At 33.1% G+C, this 16,661-nt stretch overlaps 2 protein-coding genes and 1 long non-coding RNA gene across 4 annotated transcripts in view; 2 read left to right on the top strand and 1 right to left on the bottom strand.

The window, feature by feature from the left end:
• The first annotated feature begins 463 nt into the window (after positions 1–463).
• LOC126874284 (glycerol-3-phosphate phosphatase) lies at positions 464–2,808 on the top strand. The gene is made up of 6 exons (XM_050636122.1): positions 464–749; positions 932–1,092; positions 1,175–1,312; positions 1,395–1,602; positions 1,691–1,832; positions 1,913–2,808. Exons 1-6 carry the CDS (start codon positions 659–661, stop codon positions 2,097–2,099), a joined length of 927 nt encoding a protein of 308 aa, XP_050492079.1. The 5' UTR covers positions 464–658; the 3' UTR covers positions 2,100–2,808.
• Positions 2,238–16,661, bottom strand: part of LOC126874263 (gamma-aminobutyric acid receptor alpha-like) — a 100,990-nt gene continuing 86,566 nt past the window's right edge. Inside the window, exons 8-10 of the mRNA XM_050636061.1 lie at positions 10,276–10,428; positions 9,387–9,646; positions 2,238–7,183 (exon numbers count right to left, since the gene is read on the bottom strand). Coding sequence (XP_050492018.1) covers positions 6,794–7,183; positions 9,387–9,646; positions 10,276–10,428 — 803 coding nt within the window. The 3' untranslated portion in view covers positions 2,238–6,793. The remainder of the gene's footprint in view (positions 7,184–9,386; positions 9,647–10,275; positions 10,429–16,661) is intronic.
• On the top strand, positions 6,935–15,326 carry LOC126874324 (uncharacterized). 2 transcript variants are annotated; one of them, XR_007692716.1, is made up of 3 exons: positions 6,935–7,083; positions 10,235–10,430; positions 10,905–15,326. It is a non-coding gene; the product is annotated as an uncharacterized LOC126874324 (long non-coding RNA). The 2 variants fall into 2 exon arrangements; XR_007692715.1 differs by having other exon boundaries at positions 7,064–7,211.

Below are 16,661 nucleotides of genomic sequence, written 5' to 3' on the forward strand. Positions count from 1 at the left end.
TGTATATAAAAATCGAGTATATCATTACAGATTCTTTTATATGATCTATTTAAAATTTGCAAAATAATTAGTTATATTCGGACTGTTTGATAGTCTTTACATAAATATTATGTTATGTGTAATCTAAATCTAGTCCAATATATACAATTCAAAATCCCGCCGCAAACTGGCCGACATCCACGTGCGTTTGTTACAGCCAGAGACTCCATTCATTGAATGAATCCTATAAATAGAAGCCTATATGGTATCAAAGTAAGCCATCAAATATGCCAAAAACATTCAGCAAGACGTATTTTTGGATTATATGCATTAAAAATTATTAAATTGCAATAAAAAAGGCAATAACTTTATGTTCATTAAATCGAAGTGCAGCCCATATTATTTCTCTATTGATATTGATATATATAATTGCCAATCATATACATCTGTAGTTTGGAATGATATAGGAACAATTTATATTCCTATATTACGTAACCAGCACGCAAGGTCACGTTACAAATGCGTGAATGTCAATGATAGTACTGGTAGGGTGATAGACATGCTCTGTTTAAGATCATCTTTTTAGTTACCGCAGTTAATTGCTAAAGAGTGTACTTTGTGTGAATAGTAGACCTAGCTTCATTTCAGTTTGAAAAGTCGTATCTGCAGGTCAAGCAAAATGACGACAAAACGTTATATATTGTCATTATCAAGTGCAGAATTTAAAAATTTCATAGACTCCATTGATGTAGTTTTATCAGACTGTGATGGTGAGTGACTACTTAGTGCAAAATAATTTCTATAAAAAATTGTTGAAAATAAATATGCGTACTTTATGTTATTTTTATATCATATTTTTGATATTGGAGTATTTAATAATTGTAAGATAATAATAGACAAATACTTCAATGTACAATGTCATAAATGGTATTTTAATCTCAGTAAACCTTAGGCGTTCTATGGAAGGAAACCCAAGTAATAAAGAATTCACCTGAAACTGTAAATAAGTTTAAAGAATTAGGTAAAAAGTTTTTTTACATAACAAATAGTAATACTAAAACCAGGTCTGAATTTGTGGACAAGTGTAAAAATCTTAAGTATGATGCAACAATAGTAAGTAAAATATATGATGTAATGTTTTGGATTAAATAATATGCATTTATTGTTTAAAATGTTATTTTAAATTTTTCTTCAGGATGAAATAGTATGTTCTTCATTTTTGGCTGCCATGTATCTTAAGGAAAAAAGATTTAATAAAAAAGCATACGTAGTTGGGAGTGATGGCATTACCAAGGAATTGGAAGCTGAAGGTATCAAACATTTTGGTGTCGGAGTAAGTCTTTTTAAGCAAAAGATATATAATTGTCTTCAATTCAGCTCAAATTAACAATATGAAATTTGTTTTGTTATTATAGCCAGATGTAATGGAAGGTGATGAAGTAGAAATGATAGAAAACTTTAAACCAGACCCAGAAGTTGGAGCAGTTATTGTAGGCTTTGATAAACACTTTAGTTTTCCTAAGCTTGTGAAAGCTGCCACTTATTTACGAGATCCAAATGTTCATTTTATAGGGACAAATTGTGATGTAGAAAGACCATCGCCAAATACTAATAAATTCCCAGGTTGCAAAATTATTTATTATGCTACACTATTAATATATTTATTTCAAATATTTTTAAAAATTTTGAAGTATAAATTTTAATTATATAGGAACTGGATGCTTCATAAAGATTATAGAAATGGCATCCAATAGATCAGCAGTGATGCTTGGAAAACCAGAATCATTTTTGAGCGAATATATTATAAAGAAATATGGTTTAAATCCTCAAAGAACACTTATGATTGGTGACAAGTAAATATTATTCATAGTCATAACACTATGCAGCAGTATTTTATTATTGGTATGTTTAAAACATAATTATTCTATTTCAGTTGTAATACTGACATTCTTCTTGGGAAACGTTGTGGGTTTAAAACTCTTCTTGTATTAACGGGTATTACAACACAAAATGACGTAGATGCCATGAACGCTTCTACTACAAGTTCTAAAGATTTGATAATTCCAGACTATTATGCAAATGAGTTAGGTGATGTACTAAAAATGATTGCATCATCTTGATAATTTGGTAATATATAATTATTTCATTCTCATTTATATTTTTTGGTCTTTCTAATTGTTTGGATTACTAATATAATTATTTATTTATTATGACATATGCAAGAAATATTTTTCAATGTTCCTCCATATATATATATATTTTTTTTTTGTCTAATTAAAGATGTTTTATTATATAAAAATTGTTTAGTTACATGTACAATACATAATTGTTATTTAGCTAATATAGAAATTTGCATATAAAAATATACAGTGTTATAGTGTTATATGTAACATGTTCAATTTTAGCTAAAATAGTATCTTAAATAATATTAAAAATGATTAGTGTTCCAATTCAAATACAAAATGACAGTACAAATATGTAAAAGTATGTAAAATTACTGTATTAATTTTGGGTATTTTTTATTAATATTACCTTTTGATAAATGTTCTTCAGAGAAACTGAAAGAAAAGATTTGCCAAAAAATTATATCTATATAATAGTCTGTGGTTACTGATAGAATTAGCATTTTGTATTTACTTGTATGCCTAAATATTTTTATAACATTTAAAACATTGCATGCCTGGTGCATACAGCGAGAATTAGGTAAAATATATGTATGGATCTATGTTTAACTCAGCAATGAAGTTATAGTTTACATATATTACATATATATGTTAAATTATATGTATGTGTGTACATAATAACAATAAATGTTAAAAGCATATATAATGTTTATGTTATATATTTTTTATGTATTATATATTTATATTAAAGTACCTCTTAATATTATGGTTACTTTAAATAAGACATAAAAGAGTTTATTGATTTTATTAATTTCCGAACTTAGAAGCATCAATGGATCTTAAGCTTTTAATTTATATTTTTATATTTTTTGTATCAAACAGTATTGCAATATTTGTTCATATTTTTTAAAAATCAATCTTATCAGAAAAATAATCTATATATAACAAATATTAACATGTAATATTTAATAATTATGTCATTCAATATATGGAGTAAATCTCTTGTAATATGAGTAATAGACAATATCTCAGGGATTGATTCAGCATCTGAAAAAAGTTCATATAAATATATGTCTGTTTGACCTTATTTACAAGCTATAGCAAATTTTATGTTGTAATAATCAATAAAAGAAGTTATCAGAATAATTTAAATAAAAGAAATGTAAATTCCTGAACTGCAATATCCTGAAACAGTGTCATTCTCAACTAAAAATATTCTTGTTCATTATGAAGATTATAAAATATCTCAAATAGAAGGAGCACATTTTAAAAATAATACGGTTTAATGTGTTTTCGAAACTTGAAAAACATGAATTCGTAGACGATTGCTATCTTGTAGAGGCATTATGATAAGGAGAAATTAATACATACATATGTAGTATATACGTATAGTGCGTATTGCGATACTACATACTAGTCTTTCAATAAATATATTACAGAGGCTTATTGTAAAGTAAGTACGATATTAGCGAAAGTTGAAGTGATTGAATGTGCCAGAAATCTTTGTGATAAATTGGCAATAAACGATAATTGGCAATAATAACGAAGATGGATAGGACACCTGTTGCTTTGTAAAAGGAAACACGTATGAGATTTCGTCAAACGATAATGTTTGCATATTTTGAATGTGCCGAAATGCATCATTCACCTTATGCTTAAAAATGAAAGTTATATAATTATATATATCATGTATACACATGTTTTATTATTGTATGCAGGATATTTGAAATTGAGATATATTATGGTCACAAATTTCAAGGTGCATGTAATAACGAAATTGGAAATTGGGAAGTACGAATATTTCTGCTACAGGGAAATTTTTTATTTATTTCTTATTTCCTTCTTTTCCTGTTTTTATTTGTAACTTCTCTTTTATTTACTAAAAACAATATAGATTTTTAATGTCAGCATTAATGATACAACATGCGTGCTAATTGAATGGCGTGAATATTGTTCATTTTGAAAATTTTGAACAGCAGAATATGTTTATAAAAGCTAATACAACTGTAGTATAATAACAAACTTATCATCATTATGACGTTTTGCATTTCATTATATCAGTCAAATGAAAGTTATCGTAAATATGAATTGTTTGAGGTAAATATTGCATAAAATATGATGAAAGATAAGAAAGTATTGTATATAATTTGTTATCAGTAAAGAAATATTTGTTTTGTGTCAAAAAGGAAAAATAATTAACTGAAGCACATACTATCAATAAAAAATACAAATTTCTTAAATATTAAGAAACAGAACAATTTAAAGAAGTATTTAAAAATATTTACAAAACATGAAACGGTAATATTATGATTTCGAAACTAAATAAACGATATTTTGTTGTTTTTTTACAAATTTGTTATAAGAAATGAAAGAATTCTATTGTATTTGTATTATATTTCTCATTATTTAATAGTATTTTCATAGAGGACATGTATTATGTATACCTCACTATACTCCATATGTTGAAAAATACTATATATCTTTATTTTATTGTAGCAGGCTATATTGTATGTACATATTTTGTGTATATATGTTACAATAAATAACAACGGACTGTTTTTAAAATTGATTTTTATTGTCGCACCTAATACGCAATTACCATTGAATATTTCTATCATTTCACTCACTAAACGTTCCTCTAATGATTAAAATTTATTCCGTATGTTTCACCGATATTTTATTATTAGATCAGACTGGCACAATTTTTTATCTGCAATTGATGCAACTTACATTTAAGTAGGAATTTCAAACAATTTTTATATATTTGTCCTAAACTTTATCGCATCATTTACATTTGAAATCTTTTTTTCACACATGCACGGAAGGTGAGAATTAATTTATTCTCTGAAACAGATTGAATGTTACAGATATCGCGACATTATAAAATTTCGTTTTATTAACAATTAAGAAGGAAGAAAAGTCGATAATTGAGAAAAAATAGGAAAAGCTTTTATCTTTTCATTGTTCACGTATTTTGTACAGTCTAACGAGGGAGATATTAAAGCTAAATTTTCTTTTCAGTAGACTAACTTGAACACTGTGTTTTCGAGGAATGAAAACCATAAATACTAACTATTGTATGGCACGTTAACGGTCAAAAATATGATACGACGATTTTAATTTGTTACCATTTATGACTGTTAGACAAAGGTCGAACCTATAATAATCAGTCGTTATCTGTAATGGAAATGATGAGTACAATTTAGTACTGTACCGGCTATCTCGTTCTAGCATGGTCATACAATCATTTGTTGACCCAATTGCTTGTTTCAAGAGTGGAGGAAGTAATTTCTGTGATTGTGATTGACAGAAATAGATTGGTGTTTTCCAATACATTTATCACTATTTAGAATGATTAATTGGTACGGATAAGGGATTTTTTATATCCGTGTTATATTCTTGTGCTATAATTTAACACTTAGGAGATTGAACATAATATTTCATATATATATATATTTCATTTTAACGCAGATAATTTTCCCATTTTTGTCAAGAATAATGAATAATGTTATTTGTCAACAAAAAATATGCTTATTAACCCTTAAACGGCTTGTAAGTCGTTAATTATAAAAAGATATTTTTACATCTGATTGTTATTGTAAAGAGATATTTCTACATATATCATTCTATATTGAATCGTGAACATAACGTTTATTGTCATAAAATAGTAATAATAATATATACTGTTTACTGTCTAATAATGATACTGTTTAAATTATAAATTCGTCTACTATATTTAAAGTGTTAAACACAAAAAACCTATTATAGTTCGTTTTTTAAGAGTTACAATATGAATTACTATTTAACAAGATATAAAATTTAAACAATAATTATTTCTTAAACCGATTTAAACAATATTTATCTCTTCAGTTTCTCCGCATACATTACAAACTCACATTTTAAGCTTTACTAAATATTTATATAGCGTTTCATAAAGTTTCCTAGTCTGGTCTCATATCTTCGTCCGTATTGTTGGTATCGATTATTTATCAGTAGCATCGTTCACAAGGTTAATCGTATTGAACAACAATTGCGAAGAATGCAGAATTTCGAATGAAATATGTATCATTGTACTAATTGTAAAGGAAATTGGAAAATGTCACAACTTTTTAATGTTTCGTATACAAACTTATAAAATATATCTTTTCAATATAGAAATTAGATCGTTTATATCCAAACATACATCTTCTTGCTGTTTCAGACTTTTAAAAAAATTCTGCCATACTTATTAACATCTTTGTTATATTATCTAATTAATCACTTGTTAAGTCAAATATTAGAATCTCCTCTTGAAATATTCGCAATTCTTTTCGAAAAGATTCCAGGGTGAAATTTTACTTTGATCGCAAGCTAAGCAATAATTAAAACTTTTTTTAAACAATAGTTAGAAACTTCTCCTACAGAGAGTTAAAAATACAAATGCAAATGTCTCTAATACTCATAATATTCATGCATCCTTGTCCCTTTCTATTTAATACGATTGAACTTACGAACGATAACGTAATATTCGTTCATACGCTCGTCCATATCTCTCATTGTCCTCGTAAATCGCCCGCCGGCCAACAATTTTTATTAAGTGATCGCTTAAAGTAATATCGTAGATTGGTCGACATCTCCTTCTCCGTTGAGTAATCTCGTGGAGAACATTCGTACACTTGTTTTCCCTTAGTTGTCCCGTTTAGCGACCGATTTCACGTGCCGTTCGAATCCACGTTGTAGTAATTGATACGCTCGCTTCTCGACAGATACGCGCACCAGTAGAACACGTTGATAGCCAGGAAGAACACGGGGAACACGATGCGGCTGGCACGATCGATTTTCGATACGGAATTGTATCTAGGCGTTCTTCTGCGTCGCCTTCGACCGGATCCCTCTTTTCTGCTCGGAGGAGCTTGACGAGGGGGCGGGCTGCAGGTCACGCAGGACATCTGCCAGTGGCCCACTGTAGGATTTCTGCTGGGTTCTGGGATCGCTGATAACGGTATCACTTCGATCATACCGTCCTCATTCATCGTAAAATTTCGACTTGACTGCCCTCGTGCCGTTAGATTTCCAGCGGTTCTTTTGTGCGATTGGAGTACCTGAAATAAGTAGCAGCAGATATTTATCGTGCGTTTCAATGCTTTCGCATACAATATATAGTCTAATAATATTCCGACGGGATAGGTGAAATGATAAACGTCCCTTAAATTAAACGAGAATTAAAACGAAAAGAACGAGAGGCGCGGAGGAAAATATTGTCTCTCGAAATTTATCTGGAACTTGCAAATATTTTCGTTGGATTGTTTTTGTTGTTTTCTGCTAGTTTTATTGATCCAGAATATTCGAAGTAATATTTTATTTTATATTTATTATTTTTTATTGGTATTTATTGTTTTATTTCACCATCCATTCGTTACATGTGTCTGTGGATATGTTTTTTAGTCTACGCTGTTTCTGGTCGCATAATTGACGGATAAATGAAAGCTGTTTCCGGCTTGCAAGCTCGCATACGAACCATATATTTGAGGTAGCATAAAAATAATATTAATACATTAACGACTATTGACGTAATATCGCGTCTCTCCAAGGCGAAAACATGTCCAAGTATAAGCTAGTCGTGCCAAGCTGATTATGAATATCTACAAGGAAAGAAGGATCTCTTGAGTTTAGTTTAATTAATAATAATAACCGATGTAAAGTACTTTAGACTTTGAAAACAATATATAACCATAATTGTCGAAACTTGTCATCTTGAAATTTCAGGATTTTCGTACAATTACTGGCTGTGAGTATGTTAAGATACAATGTACGATATTTAAGACGACTTCTTAGTGTTCTTTTATGCTTCGATTCTGTTTTGTACATGGAAACGTTAAAAATGATCGAATTATCTTCGTTTCAAACGAATGACCGCACTTTTGGAACTATATTTTCTCAAACCTTCTTTTATCCACCAAATGGAACTTATTCGATGAATTAACGCGTTGGTCATGCATGTAAATGTATTTCAAATCGAAGGTAATTTTATTTCGATGCGAATAACTTTTCTTTTCCTTCTATTAAGGCTTTTCATTGCAGTAACCTACATACAACTTTAGGAATCCAATTATTTCTTGGATTGGATTAAAGTAACTTTAAATCAACATTTATATTCCCTTTATACTTCATGTTCTTTACTGTTATATGGAGATCGAATGATATATACGTATACTCTTCCTCTTATGTAAATCAAAGTATCATGGTCCAGGTACTTTATTTTGTTTCTTTATATGCAATTCGTTTCCATAATGAAGAATATGATGACCTATTAAAGTCTTTTATTTTGTTGGTGCATTTATAATAAATTCAGTCTTTCCAAAAATATACGCAGCGTTAAGAAAAATAAATAAAGTCTCTAAAGGTTTACATTCGCTAACAAGGGAAGTTTCTCATTTGACCCTCACCGATTTCAATAAAAGCTCTCATCTGTTTCTTTTTCACGAGTGTTGTACTACCCTACTATAGAAAAAAAAGAAGAGCGATAAATGCAAAACGTGTAAAACAAGTTTCTTTGTATCTTTCAATACTTGTGGATATTTCGTAACATAGATTTTGTTTATTAATGTTCGCTATCAAGTTTTCGTAGAAGCATGTGTCTAATATTGGAGGGGACGTAAGAAAGCGTCTATGATGGATTATCACGCTGGCAGAGCGACGATTTCGATCTTTATAACCGGAACTCAGAAATCGGGTTTGCCGATTTCAATATGGAACAATGCCAAAATAACGGAGATTTGCATGATCTCTTATAAAGTATGAATATTGAACGATCTTGCACGTATTCGTGAAATATAAGCGAGAGATTTATCATTGTTATTGGAATTTGGGAGTATTTTTGTTCCATTTCCATTTTAAATACCAGTGATTTATCGTAGTCGCTACTTATTAATCAAAACTTTAACACTTGAATAATTGAATATAGGTTGTGCCAATCTCAATATCGATATCTGTTTTTTCTGATTTAGATATTGAAAGAACGCTACGCACAGAATAAGATTATTTTTATTCTCTGCGTAGAAGATAATATAATTTCTATACTTCCACGTCATAAATGTTCGTTATTATGAAATAATTAAATAACCGTAGAGGCAAATGGTTTAACACAAATTCGATGCAACTAGATTAATTTACAATGGACAAATTTGTGAAAACAGATTTAAATATGTTTGACGGGTGATAATGGTTATTATAAAAGTTGATAAACTGTTCGTTCGTTCGATCGTTTTCACTGAAGTAATAAAATATCAAATGCATGCAAATTACCGGTTCTTTCTGCAATTGTCGTGTATTCGCCTCCTCCTCGTCGCTGGAACTCTCACTTTCGCTTAAATCGGAGCTGAAATAACACTCGCCGGAACCGTACTTGGTGAAATAATGCACCACCGCGAATTGTATAATGGTGGCAAAAATGAAAGCGAACGAAAGGAAAACGAAGAAGTCCAGGGCAGTGGGGTAAGGAACTTTAGGCAAATCTGTCCGCGCCTCTAATCCCAGAAATGTCATCGTTAATACGGTTGTTATACCTTTAAACAAATATGAAAGGACTTTTATTTATATTTCATTCGATTGTCAAGTTATCAAAGAATATACGTATTCGGCTTCAAAATATAATTTTTAAAATGGCTCGAAACCAACGCAGTCGTTATTGTTTATATAATTGAGATAAAACAACGAATGTGTTACATCTGTCGCAGTGCTCTATCGATTATCCTCACAGTTTGTTTTATCATTCATTTGAACAACAGATACGTTGCAAACAATCGAAGTATGATTTTATCCAATTCCCAATGATAAAATGTTTTGGCAGATATGATTTTTGTGAATTTAATAAAGAAAAATCTAATTATTAGAAGAAGACAGAAGAAAAACTATTATACATCGTTTTACAAATAAGATAAAGTCATTATATGATTTAATAAATAGGCGGATAGAAATTCCTTTTCCCGAATAAAATCAATATAAAACTGTCTGAAATTTCCAATCGACGTAACAAGTTAAATATCCGGTAAAAGTATCACTATAATTATATACTTCTGGTATTATTTCTAGCACGCGATTAACCTTCGTTGTTATTTAAAAAATCTGATTTATTTTTATTTACTTGCTTCTAGCGTACGTGTATCTTTGAAACATGGCCTAGCTATGAACTTACCCAGTGATACACGATCTGCAGTGGCTTCTCGATTTAACCAGAAGGAGACCCAAGATAGGACCACGAGTAAAACACAGGGCCCGTATACTTGTATAAGAAAATTACCCATGTGCCTCTGCAGATGAAAATATACCAGCAGCATCGAATATTCCGCTGTAATCAGATAATATATTCAATACGTAACACAGAAAAATTTATTATTTATTTACTATTAGGTTGTCCGAAAAATTTCTTTCGTTTCATAAAGTGATAATAGATGAACAACAATTTCTGTTTTATATTATTTTATTGAATTAGGTGTGATCCATTTCGTTCTATTTCTATTATTATGTTAGTGCATAATTTAATAAACTAATATAAAACAAAAAACATTGTGCGTCTATTATCTCTTTATAAAACGAAAGAAACTTTTCGGACAACTTAATATATTTCTTTATTCATGAATTTATTTCAAGGTATACATAGCGCGTAATTAGCGATTACATGTTTACAAGATTAATGATACACGGTTACATGGAATTGAATATGTTTAACTGTTTAAAAAAGTCTCGAACGCGTTATGAATGCTTTGAGAAACATTCATGTTTAGACGTTCGTATCGGCTTTAATGTTGCAACTGTTTCTTTCAGGTGAAAATCTAGGGCAGTCCGATAAACTGTGCTGTATGGTTATAGGTGAGCCACAAGATTGGCATTCAGGAGATGATTGTTTTGTTAACAACTACTCGTGCGTAAGTCTGGAATGGTCGGTGCGAATGCGGGTGAGGGCGGCTTAGTTCTGATTAGTGCTGAGACGTTGGGTATCTCTTGCACGCTAGATCGTACTGTGCGAAGTTTTGTATGGGGGTTGTTGAGCCATAAACAGTCCTAAAATTTTAGAAGCGGAAGTTAGGCCTGATTTTTCTTCACGGTAAATAAGTTTTGATGCCCTCTTGATTTCTATATGACTGGGAATCTATATCAATTTGATGCTACACTGTTTATTTCAATGATCGAATGGATTTCTAAATATTTATGACGCTACGTGTTAAGGCGTTTTCGATGGCTTGAGTTTTGCAGGATAAAGAAGAGAAGGAATAATCTGCGTGTAGAAGTAAAATCGTTTCTAACAAATATTTATTATATTACCCTTAATATTTCGTTACAATATAATGGTAAATATGTAGAACCTAATCTGTCCTCTGTTCCTTGTTATACTATAATCCACATTTGTAATCTATCTTTTTTTATGTTTCGAATGAAAAAAAGAGAAAGAGGATTACAATTTCACTCATAAAACTAATAAATCGAGTTAATTCAATATTCCACGATCCTTTTCGTTCGGTCCACCTTCACCTATTGTTCGATATGTATATAATATTTATCTTCCACTCGTTTCAATTTTCATCTGTAGTTGAGTTCCACATCGAATATCAACAAGGTTCGACCGGAATCGAAATCAAACAGGGTCGCGATCATTAGTTTCTTCGGTTACGCACAAACCATATCCTAGCGTCCAACGTAGCAGCTAGTCGCTCTGTTTGCCTGCACTTTTTCCTCGATAACGAGTACAATGTACAAGGAACAAATGGCATCTGTTTCGATTTGTCCAACGCAAACAGAAATGATACCATGCATACACGTGAATGTTTGCACCACGTTCACGGATCCTTAAAAAATTTTTACTACCCTATTGATGCAATCACAGTGACGACGCGACGATTGTTTGTGGAGTATTAATCGATGCTAATCCAATTAAAAGTGGAAGTCGTTGCGAGTCGGCGTCTCCCTTCTCGTTATCAGCCGATGGAAATACAAGAGGGACGAGAGTTTTCTGCAGGAGGATGCTGCAATTAGTCGTCGTTTCTTCCGTTGCCAACTTTCAACGTGGAACCTCTTTTCTTCATCCTCCTTCTCCTGTTTCATCCCCTATCCTCTTCCATTGCTTCTCCTCCATCTTTTCCTTTTTCTTTACGTCGTCGTTTTCTCGCACCACTTGTCGGTCCGCTCGAATCCCACCCACTTCCGGGCTGATTCATTCGTACCTTCGATATTCCTATAGAATCCGTAAGCGTGGCCCGATAAAAGTTTCCAATCGAGATCCTTTGCAGTCGTTAAGAGACAATTCCTTCCTCTCGTTTCTCTAATTCGAACAAGCCTCAGCCACCGACATTCTTCGATGACTCTTATCGTGGCTATACGTTTCTCTTTCGATTATACTTCCGTCGTCTATCTTTTTCTTCCTCGGTTTGATCCTTGATACATCGTGTCGTCGATAAGGATTTTTCGCTGAAATCTATTCTTAAATGGAGTTTCCTTTTACGGGTTATCGCCTGGCGTACAAGTACGGTTCTTTAGGTAGACAATTCTGAAAATATTTTGAAAGATGAGAAAGGACAGGTCGAAGATGAATGTTGAAGTATTACGGATAGATTATTGTCTGGTATACGAGTATTATTATGTCGTATGAAGCGTGATTTCTGAGGGAGGCGACTTGGAAAATATTTTTAAAGATGAGGAAGGATAGATCGAAGGTGAAAGCTGAAAGTATTATGGGTAGGTTATTGTGTGGAATACAAATGGTTGTCGTGTTATACGAAGTACGATTTTCGAAGGGGTCAATTTTGAAAGTATTTTTCAAAATGAGAATGGATAGATCGAAAGTTGAGGTATTAAAGATATTCAAACTATGAAACGGAGATTGTTCGACCGTTCGCGGAGAGATGTGTTCACGATAGATAGCGTCAATGGAAATCGTAAATTTTCGTTACGATTAGTTAATTTTACAAAGGAGTTTATTGAGCCCAGAAAATACAGAGTGCGTTATTCACAATAAACATGAATTTTTGTAATGGTATATTAGGCAAAGGTACCGATACGCGGCGGTACAACGTAGCCATGCTGTATTATGTGTCGGCGCTTTACATTTTTTGTTGTATGATGCGGTTTTTAGGTTTAAGTCTCTGGGGAGCGGAGCTTTTTTTTTTTATTTTTTTTCTGTCCTGAAAAAACTTGGTCGTAAAACAGGACGTTTTCGTTACGATTAGTTAATCGACGCCACGAAATGATCGATCCCTATTTCGTTTAGGACAATAGAGATGGTTGAACTGATTATAACACTGAGGTAAAAGGTTACAATATACACTTTATTCCAATAACTTCTTGGAAATAACATTCAATATTCCAGTTGATATGTTGACAGACAGAATACAAGTTAAGACAAAATACAGTGAGTACAGTGACGGATCAGAGAACAAACAGAAAACTAACTAAAAACTCCTGTTCTGTGGAGGTATTTATACTGAACCGGGGAAGGTTATTTACGAGTGAAAATTCTAGGAAAAAATGGGAAAACCCACGTTTCCCTATTTGCCTTTGGATTATTGCAGTCCGACCTGTGATGTTTGCACCGCTAGTGGCCATCCCGACCGAGAGATGGAATTCAGCCCGTACCAGATAACGGGACGTAACATCCTCTCCCCGTTGAGAGGCTACCGATTGTGAACATAGAGTTAATTACATCTTCCACCAAACTCCCTCTCGATTGATTCTGCTGAATCGGATTGGCTCGGTAGGGGAACGAAACGTTTGACACCTCAATCCAAGATGCTGGTTGCCGTCTTAACCGTGGCCGTCCGGATGATGTCGTCGGCGTCTAGATGAACCTTGATTTTATTATTTATTTATTTGAATTTTACAATTTGTCCAGTAGGACATTTGGTAAAATATTATAGCGGTATACTAGTATAACATGTGGGTGGCTACCCCCAGCGGGGTACCATCATCGTGTTTGTTAGGTTATGTCCTTGTGAGATCTGTTGGGTGTTTCCTTTTTAATCTTCTTTTTATGCTTGATGTGTCGACCGTTTCCGCTGCCAGCCGGTTTGGGTGCGTTGCTATTCTTTCTCTGTACCTTCTTGCACTTCTGTTAATCTCCTCCTTGACCGTTGGTATTCCCAGGTCTTTCCGAATGTCCTCGTTTCTAACGTACGATTTCATTGACGAGTCTGTGCGTTTGTTCTATTGTGGAGTGTTTGTTTTAAATCCGAATTGGTGATCCGGTATTGATTCTTCTCTATTATGGGTTTTATCCGGTCGTAAATTATTTTCTCTAGTATCTTAGAGAACACCGGAAGTAGTGAGATTGGTCGGTAGGATTTGGTTTCGTGTGGGTCCTTGCCTGGTTTGGGTATCATTATGATTTGTGCCAGTTTCCAAGTTTTTGGAAAGTATTGTTTCTTAGTATTGCGTTAACTATTATTGTGATTTGTCTTATCGCTTTTGGCGGAAGGTTTTTCAACATTTTGCCGTTAATTAGATCGATTCCTGGTGCTTTATTATTTTTTGTTTTCTCAATTATGTTTCTGATTTCTTGTGCTGTTGCTTTGGGTATGGTGTAGTGATTGTCAGTTGGTGTACTATTGTGGTTGCTGTTGTTGATGTTATGTGGGGTGAATGTGTTGCATAGGTGGTTGGAAAATTCTTCAGCTTGCTCTTCGTTGCTTCTTGCCCATGTGTTGTCTGCTCTTCTGATTGCTGGTACCATTTTTATTGTCTTCTTTATTTTTTTTGTGGCTTTCCATAGGGAGTAGTTGTAGTTCTCGTGAGCAGATAGTGACTCGATGAACTTTGTGAACTCGTTGTTGTTGTGCTCTTTTATTTTGTTTTTTATTTCTTTTGTGAGTTTGTTTAGGTGTTTTTTGTTTTCTTTTGTTCTGTGTTTTTGCCATTTTGCTTTCGCTTTTCTTTTTTCTCTAATTTTTTCGAGGATGTCTAGTGGAACTGTTTTTGTTTGTCTGTTGGTTGTTTCAGGTATAGTGGTTGCCCTTGCTGCTTCTTGGATAGTTTCTGTGAATGTTGTTACTGCTTGATCGATGTGTTCAGGTGTTTTCAATGGGATGTTGCAGCTAATTTTGCTCTCTATTATTTCTTTGAATATTTGCCATTTGGTGGTTTTATTGCGTAGCCTCTCTGTGCTGCTGTAAAGTATTGGTTTGTTTCTATATGTAATTATTATGGGCGTATGGTCGGAGGTAAGCTCGAGGCTGGGTGCTATGTTTAGTTTATTTGCGTTTAGTCTAGCAGGTCAGGTATTTTGCTCAGGTCTGTCGGCCAGTATGTCGGTCTTCCTGTGGATAATATATTGAGGTTGTTATTTCTAATGTATTTTTTCAAGGTTCTGCCTCGAGGTGTGATGATTCTTGATCCCCATAGTGTGTGCTTTGAGTTATAGTCTCCCGCTGCAATATACTTGTCACCTAAGTGTCGGAAGTACTCTTCCCACATTTGCGTTGTAATTTTGTGTCGCGGCGGTACGTATACTGCTGACAACTGCAGTTGGTTGCTGTTAGTCTGTACAGTAACGGTGTATATATGTTCCTTACTGACCTGGCTGTGTAGGTGATGTTTAATGTCGTTTTTTATTACTACTGCCGTCCCTCCGTGTGCTTTCCCTGAGGGATGCTTGGTGTCGTATATGGTGTAGTGCGGTATTTTTATATAGCTTTTTATTGTGAGGCGTGTTTCTGAGACGAGTAGTATATCGATGTTGTTGCTATACAGGAATGTTTTAGTTTCTAGGGCCCTTTGTTGTAGGCCGTTAGAGTTCCAGGCTGCTATTTTGAGCGTGTCTAGTTTTATTTTTTGCTCATCATGTTAGTAAGTAATTGTAACATAACTGTTATCTGCTGTGTTTGCTGTCTGAGGAGTTCGTTTTGGTCGCTTATCATTTTTGAGAGTATTTCGGTGTTTTTTATGGAATGTTTTATTAACTCTTTGATTTCTGTAGCGTCGTTGCTGTGGTTGTTCTGTTCTTGATTGTCTCAGGGTGACGACCGGTTGACTACTTGCGCGTAGCTTCGGCTTCTAGCGGTGTTGGTGTTAGTGTGGTTATTGTTCCTTGCGTGCTGTGTATTTGGTGTTGACGTAGGTTCTGTGTTGTCCTGTTGCGTGTGGAAATTGTTGTGTGTCCTGTTACGAAATGGCGGAAAAAGTTTACTTTGAAGTTGCTTTCTTACTAGACAGCCTTTGGAACTCGTTGGGTGATTTCCACCGCAATTGTAACATTTTACGTCGTTTATTTTTCCCGTGTGTGGGCAGTTCGCTGTTAGGTGCTTTTCTGCGCATTTGACACATGCCGGGTTCCTGTTGCAGTAATTTTTAGTGTGTCCATATTGTTGACACCTCATGCATTGTGGTATGTCTTTTTTGTGCCTGGGTGGCTCGACTGTGATTAGTGTGTTTAAGATTTTTTTAATATCGAAAATTGCCTTGTTGTTATTTTTAGGTTCTAATTCTATTAAGAATAGCGGTAGTGGTTGCTTCGTATCGTACTTTGTAATATTGTTTATAGTTCTTGTTTGGTGGCCCATCTTTGCTAATTCGTCACTTAGTTTTTTTGTGTTAATT

The sequence above is a fragment of the Bombus huntii genome, chromosome 2 (assembly GCF_024542735.1).
Source record: "Bombus huntii isolate Logan2020A chromosome 2, iyBomHunt1.1, whole genome shotgun sequence".
Classification (NCBI taxonomy): Eukaryota; Metazoa; Arthropoda; class Insecta; order Hymenoptera; family Apidae; genus Bombus; species Bombus huntii.

What these genes read in the sequence shown, in the direction of transcription:
- LOC126874284 (XM_050636122.1), top strand. Translation starts at nt 659, where the DNA reads ATGACGACAAAACGTTATATATTGTCATTATCAAGTGCAGAATTTAAA. An exon ending in AGTTTTATCAGACTGTGATG is followed by an intron (nt 750 to 931) that starts GTGAGTGACTAC and finishes AGTAAACCTTAG; the next exon opens with GCGTTCTATGGAAGGAAACC. An exon ending in TTAAGTATGATGCAACAATA is followed by an intron (nt 1,093 to 1,174) that starts GTAAGTAAAATA and finishes ATTTTTCTTCAG; the next exon opens with GATGAAATAGTATGTTCTTC.